Below are 7,383 nucleotides of genomic sequence, written 5' to 3' on the forward strand. Positions count from 1 at the left end.
GTGATATGCCAATTAGAAATGAAGGGGGGGTGATTAGGTGGCCTTGATGGAAATGGGGCGAGGTTGGGAATTTAGCCAGGACACCAGGGTTAACACCTCATGACCAGACAGTCAGGACAACCATTTAACATCCCATCCAAAAGACTGCACCCTACACGGGGCAAAGGGTGATACGCTGCGGGCAATTGTCTTAAGTCAAACTAATCACAACCGTTTTTTACCATTTTTTTGAATTTACTACAAACAATTACACCAAACGTCCAAATTATATTTCTCGACAATAAGAAAACACATATCCTTTAGAATACATATTTACACATGTAGAAACCTGAGGCAGTGACAAGTCACTGGTTTATATTGCCCATCTTGAAATAGCAGTAAAATACATTTCACATGTAATATCATTAGAAATAGGCCTAGAACAAATTAGAGGTTTATACAGTCCATCATAACAGGCTAGACCCAACTAATCAATCAGTTCTTCCAACGCAATGCTAACCTGTGGAGATCAGGGCCCGTATCCACAAAAACATCAGAGTAGGAGTGCTGATCTAGGATCTGTCCACGTAATCTTATTCACTATGGTTTTATTTATTTTTTAAAAACAAGGCAACACTGATTGTAGAGCAGCATTCCCACTGGGATATGCTTTGTGGATACAGACCTAGAGATTCACAGCTGTCCTTCTGAGGGGTAAAAGTAAATAAAAAAAGTCCCCTTACTAATCAACACTTTATACTGACACAATGTTAAAAATGGGAAACATATGATTAAAAAGGTACACAGACATACCATATATGGTATTAAACTAGCCTGCAAAAATGGATAAAACAAAATTCACTAAAGAATTTTTTGAATATAATTGATTCCCTGTGTTTGGTTTTTAGTATGCTGCCATTTGCCCTGAAATTGAGAAAGTCTCACGATCAGGTTTAAAAAGTAAAGGTGTGATCACAAGGTGTGCTGGAAAAGAGCTTCAGATAGTGGACAGTGTGTGTCCGCTAACAATTGCTGGTGAATCCTCTGACATCTTCAAAGACTGCTGTACTATATAGTCTGTGTTATAGGCAACTTTTACCACACTTCAATGGTTTTTGGTAATAGTCCGAAACAAAAGAAAAGGACAGGGCAAATATGAAACGGAAAGGTTTGAGGCCTCATCTGCATGGTTTGAAGGGGAAAGTCCTAGTTGAAATATCTCCCTGGCCTGCCTGTATGTGTGGTTTGCTGTTGGGAGCTGGTTGTGCTCGTGACCGGCACTGGCTGTAGGCTAGCCCATGGGTCCTGCAGCATAGAAGCGTTGTAAAACTTCTCCACACCACCTTGTGCCCCCTGGCCTCTGCCACCACGCGGCCCAAACGGAGTGGAATGCCGAGGGGAACCCTTCAGGGGGAAAGAACCATCACGTTATGAGACATCGAAACTATAAACCAATTAGATTAAATAAAATGATGGAGGCGTCGGGAGGTCAATTACAGACACGTGTGAGAAACAGAAGCGCCGTGGTATCGAAACTAAAAATAAACGAGACAAACGCCAAAACATACTATCTACTCAAATCATCATGATGGTAAAAATGGCGTTTCGTCGTCTTCTACTCACGAATCATTTAGGTTATCGTTGGACAGACAAATATATTTGTTATATCAAATGTGTAACGTTAATTACACCGCGCCTGCGTCAATTCGGAGGCGTCCGAGTGGGAAATAGCAGGTGAAACAAAACCCGATCTACGAGAACACAGACCAGAGGCGCTAAAATAAATAACAACTTATAACAAAAAGGGTTACTTAGTAAGCAACAAAAAAAAACATTCAATAGTTACCTGATAACCCATATGTTGTCCAGGACTTTGTGAGTGGTATGGAGAATTTCTGTACGAAGCGCCACGAGGACTCGGATTCTGTCTACGCGGTGTATACGCTGGAGATGAGCCGTTGTTAAATCTTCCTTTACCCCCACTTCCACTGTGATAACCCCTATTACCGTTACCACTAAAGTCTCTTGGAGGAGTATTTGGAGAATCAAACTGGCCAAATCTAGGCGGTCCAAAAGACGGAGGGGGACCACCACGAAATCCCCACGGTGGAGAAGGATGCATTCCCACCGCGCTGTTGTCGAATCCTGTCGGGCTTCTGAAACCACCTCGCGATCCCATTCCGCCCGGACCGGGTTGTCTGAAATCCGGTCTGTACATTTCCAAAAATCTAAACCTAAGCTATTTCTAAGAGAAAAAAAACTATCTTTGCTCTCTTGGAAGCAAATGCCAAATGTATGTTTTCAAACCTCTGTTTACGCGTTTAGAAAACCGGAACAGGAAATACTATAAACGGGAAGAAGGGAAAACGTATCCTTCTCCGTCGTTGGCGTTTTAAACAATATCAACAATTACTTGTGTTCTGCCACCTTCAGGTGGAAAGGGATCAACAGTAAGCAACCAAAGCGAGTAGAGGTCATCAAGCAATTATTTCGTTCGTTAAAAACATTGGCAGTCAAACCATGGAGCATTTAGCTATTTGATTTGGCATTTTTGGAGCCCTTTAGGTATATATACAAATATATATAAAACATTATAATTAAATATTGAATTTGGCCTTTAATACCATATCCCATACAAATGCATGGGAATAACACATATATAAATGGCAAAAACACATACAAAAAATAAATAATAAGGAATACGTTTTTGAAGTATCTGTCCTACATCTAGCATATTTATATATATTTTGTACACATATTTAGCCCCTTTTTTTGAGGTAGGCACAAAACGACCTCCATACTTCCATTCATTTTTTTAACGAGTCCGTAGAGTGGTCATACTAGTTTGTAGGCCAAACCGTTAGGACACTACAGGCGTTTTCATGTGAAAACCGATTTTCGGGAACTCTCATGATCTGACAGACAGGTAGCTCGGCTACCTTCCACTGCAGATGTGGAAGAGCGCCACAGCCGGATGTGGTGGATTGAGAATCAACCCATTCAATAAACAGATATCTCTAGTTTAAATTGACGGATTTTGATGGGGATTTTTATTATAATAATTGATGTATTATTATAATTTATTATAATATCATACAAAGCCTTCAGAAAGTATTCATACCCATTGATTTATTCCACATTTTGTTATGTTACAGCCTGAATTCAAAAGGCATTAAATATGATTTTTTTAACACCCCATAATGACATTGTGAAAACATGTTTTTAGAAATGTTTGCATATTTATAGAAATATGTAATTTACATAAGTATTCACGGCCCTGAGTCAACACGTTAGAATCACCTTTGACAGCAATTACAGCTGTGAATCTTTCTAAGTCTCTTAAGAGCTTTGCACACCTGGATTGTACAATATTTGCAGATTATTCTTTAAAAAATTATTAAAGCCCTGTCAAGTTGGTTGTTGATCATTGCTAGACAACCATTTTCAAGTCCTGCCATAGATTATCAAGCCGATTTAAGTCACAACTGTAACTAGGCCACTCAGGAACATTCAATGTCGTCTTGGTAAGCAACTCCAGTGTATATCTGTCCTTGTGTTTGGCCTATTGAAAGGTGAATTTGTCTCCCAGTGTCTGTTGGAAAGCAGACTGAACCAGGTTTTTTTCCAAGGTTAAGCTTTAGCTCTATTCCGTTTCTTTTTATATCCTGAAAAACAAGATGCAGACACCACCATGCTTAAAAATATGAAGGGTGGTACTCAGTCATGTGTTGTGTTGGATTTGCCCCAAACATAACGCTCTTTATTCCTGGACATAAAGTTCATTTCTTTGCCACACTCTTTGTTGTTTTACTTTTGTGCCTGATTGCAAACAGGATGTTTGTTTTTTAAAATAGTTTTATTCTGTACAGACATTGTTCTTTTCACTCTGTCATTTAGGTTAGTATTGTGAAGTAACTACAATGTTGTTGATCTATCCTCAGTGTTCTCCTATCACAGCCATTAAACTCTGTAACTGGTTTAAAGTCACCATTGGCCTCATGATGAAATCCCTGAGCAGTTTCCTTCCTCTCTTGCAACTGAGTTAGGAAGGACGCATGTGTCTTTGTAGTGACTGGGTGTATTGATACACCATCCAAAGTGTAATTAATAACTTCACCATGCTCAAAGAGATATTCCATGTTTGCTTTTTCATTTTTCTTACCCATCTACCAATAGGTGGCCTCCTTTGCGAGGTATTAGAAAACCTCCCTGGTCTTTGTGGTTGAATCTGTGTTTGAAATTCACTGCTCAGCTGAGGGACCTTACAGATTATTGTATGTGTGGGGTACAGAGATAGAAAAAAAAAAAACAACATTTGAGAGTTTAATCAGTGTATTTTGAATATCCTGTATATTCAATGACATTGCCGAAGCAATATATTGTTCACTTTGTTGTCAATGTAAAATTATGCAAACTGAATATGTATTTCCAACCAGCTTAGTAGACTATCTTTACTGAAGTGCAGACTTTGTGAGAATGGGTTTAAATACATTGCAGTACAATCTTCAAGCCATACGTATTTCAAACATAACGTTAAGATGAATTTCCCAGTTGGGTTTGGTTACCTCGCATCGTCTGGAGCCTGAAGACGGAAGACAAACTGTAAAGAACAAGACAAAAAGAGTACTCAGATTCAGCAGATATGTGCATTTTCTCAGATGCTATTTATTGGAAGTTATATTGCATACGTACAGCTCTGGGAAAAAAATGAAGAGACCACTGCAAAATTATCAGTTTCTCTGGTTTTACTATTTATAGGTTTGTGTTTGGGTAAAATTAACCTTTTTTGTTTTATTCTATAAACTACTGACAACATTTCTCCCAAATTCCAAATAAAAATATTGTCATTTAGGGCATTTATTTGCAGAAAATGACAACTGGTCAATTTTGTTGTCAGACATTGAATAATGCAAAGAAAATAAGTCCATATTCATTTTTAAACAACACAATACTAATGTTTTAATTTATGAAGAGTTCAGAAATCAATATGTGGTGGAATAACACTGATTTCCAATCACAGCTTTCATGCGTCTTGGCCTGCTCTCCACCAGTCTTTCACATTGATGTTGGGTGACTTTATGACACTCCTGGTGCAACAATTCAAGCAGCTCGGCTTTGTTTGATGGCTTGTGTCCATCCATCTTCCTCTTGATCACATTCCAGAGGTTTTAAATGGGGTTCAGGTCTGGAGATTGGGCTGGACATGACAGGGTCTTGATCTGGTGGTCCTCCATCCACACCTTGACTGACCTGGCTGTGTGGCATGGAGCATTGTCCTGCTGGAAAAAAAATAATCCTCAGAATTGGGGAACATTGTCAGAGCAGAAGGAAGCAATTTTTCTTCCCATGACAACCTTGTACGTGGCTTGATTCATGCGTCCTTCACAAAGACAAATCTGTCTGATTCCAACCTTGCTGAAAGCACCCCCCAAGATCATCATCGATCCTCCACCAAATTTCACAGAGGGTGCGAGACACTGTGGCTTGTAAGGCCTCTCCAGGTCTCCCACCCACTGTGACATTTGGTGGAGGATCGGTGAGGATCTCTGCTCTGACAATGTTCCCCAACTCTGAGGATTATTTTTTTCCAGCAGGACAATGGGTGGGTACCATTTGAGATGCATAGTAGCCCCTGCTAATGGTTACACTTCGGAAAGGTTTCGGAAAACTACCGCTAGACAGTATTTGGGGTGTTTTTCCAGTGTCCCTACATAATTATGAGTGACGAGAGGGTAGTGTTTTTTCCAGTGTCCCTACATAATTATGAGTGACGAGTGGGTGGTGTTTTTATATTTCTCACATCTCCACGGGGTGGTCCTCCACATCTTGAAATCCCTATTGAATTTTGGATGTTGTGGTTTGCTTACAATGGACAGTCGCTGGCCCAATACCACCGGTGAGATTCAGAAACACTCGTATTTGCGTGTAGTGAGGAAATTGACACATACACTAATACACTATAGACAGTGCATTTGGAAAGTATTCAGACCCCTTGACTTTTTCTACATTTTGTGACGTTACAACCTTATTCTAAAATTGATGAAATTGTTGTTTTTTACTCATCAATCTACACACAATAATAATGACGAAGCAAAAACAGGTGTTTAGTTTTTTTGTGCAAATTTAGAAAAAAAAAACCCCAGAAATATTACATTTACATAAGTATTGAGACCCTTTACTCTGTACTTCGTTGAAACACCGTTGGCAGCGATTACAGCCTCAAGTCATCTTGGGTATGACACTACAAGCTTGGCACACCTGTATTTGGGGAGTTTCTCCCATTATTTTCTGAAGATCCTCTCAAGCCCTGTAAGGTTGGACGAGGAGCATTGCTGCACAGTTATTTTCAGGTCCCTCCAGAGATTTTAGATCGGGTTAAAGTCCGGGCTCTGGTTGGGCCACTCAAGGACATTTAAAGACTTGTCCCGAAGCCACTCCTGCGTTGTCTTGGCTGTGTGCTTAGGTTCGTTGTCCTTGCTGGAAGGTGAACCTTTGCCCCAGTCTGAGGTCCTGAGCGCTCTGGTGCAGGTTTTCATCAAGGATCTCTCTGTACTTTGCTCCGTTCATCTTTCCCTCGATCCAGACTAGTCTCCCAGTCCCTGCAGCTGAAAAACATCCCGACAGCATGATGCTGCCACCACCATGCTTCACTGTAGGGATGGTGCCAAGTTTCCTCCAGACATGACACTTGGCATTCAGGCCAAAGAGTTCAATCTTGGTTTAATCAGACTAGAGAATCTTGTTTCTCATGGTCTGAGTCCTTTAGGTGTCTTTTGGCAAACTCTAAGCTGGCTGTCATGTGACTTTTACTGAGGAGTGGTTTGTGTCTGGCCACTCTACTACAAAGGCCTGAATGGTGGAGTGCTGCAGAGATGCCTGTCCTTCTGGATAGATCTCCCATCTCCACAGAGGAACTCTGGAGCTCTGTCAGGGTGACCATCGAGTTCTTGGTCACCTCCCTGCCCAAGGCCCTTCTCCCTTGATTGCTCAGTTCTGCAGGGCGGCCAGCTCTAGGAAGAGTCTTCGTAGTTCCAAACTTCTTCCATTTAAGAATGACGGAGGCCATTGTGTTCTTGGGGACCTTCAATGCTACAGAAATGTTTTGTTACCCTTCTCCAGATCTGGGCCCCGACACAATCCTGCCTTGGAGCTCTACGAACAATTCCTTCGACCTCATGGCTTGGTTTTTGCTCTGAAATGCACTGTCAACTGTGGGACCTTTATATAGACAAGTGTGTGGCTTTCCAAATCATGTCCAATCATTTGAATTTACCACAGGTGGACTCCAAGTTGTAGAAACATCTTAAGGAAGATCAATGGAAACAGGATGCACTTTTAGCTCAATTTCGAGGCTCATAGCAACGGGTCTGAATACTTATGTAAAGAAGGTATCTGTTTTTTAAA

At 40.7% G+C, this 7,383-nt stretch overlaps 1 protein-coding gene across 1 annotated transcript; it reads right to left on the minus strand.

The window, feature by feature from the left end:
- Window positions 1-213: 213 nt before the first annotated feature.
- LOC110509120 (M-phase specific PLK1 interacting protein) lies at window positions 214-2,306 on the minus strand. Its single transcript, XM_021590091.2, has 2 exons — window positions 1,826-2,306; window positions 214-1,383 (listed from the first exon to the last, which is right to left on the minus strand). The coding sequence occupies exons 1-2, from the start codon at window positions 2,195-2,197 to the stop codon at window positions 1,186-1,188; spliced, it is 570 nt and encodes a 189-aa protein (XP_021445766.2). The 5' UTR covers window positions 2,198-2,306; the 3' UTR covers window positions 214-1,185.
- Between the last annotated feature and the right edge of the window lie 5,077 nt (window positions 2,307-7,383).

This window comes from Oncorhynchus mykiss, chromosome 28 (genome assembly GCF_013265735.2).
Source record: "Oncorhynchus mykiss isolate Arlee chromosome 28, USDA_OmykA_1.1, whole genome shotgun sequence".
NCBI lineage: Eukaryota > Metazoa > Chordata > Actinopteri > Salmoniformes > Salmonidae > Oncorhynchus > Oncorhynchus mykiss.

Excerpts from the sequence above, each read along its gene's own strand:
- LOC110509120 (XM_021590091.2), bottom strand. The coding sequence starts at position 2,197 with ATGTACAGACCGGATTTCAGACAACCCGGTCCGGGCGGAATGGGATCG. Across the intron at positions 1,384-1,825 it reads GACAACATATGGGTTATCAG|GGTTCCCCTCGGCATTCCAC; the intron begins GTAACTATTGAA and ends TTCCCCCTGAAG.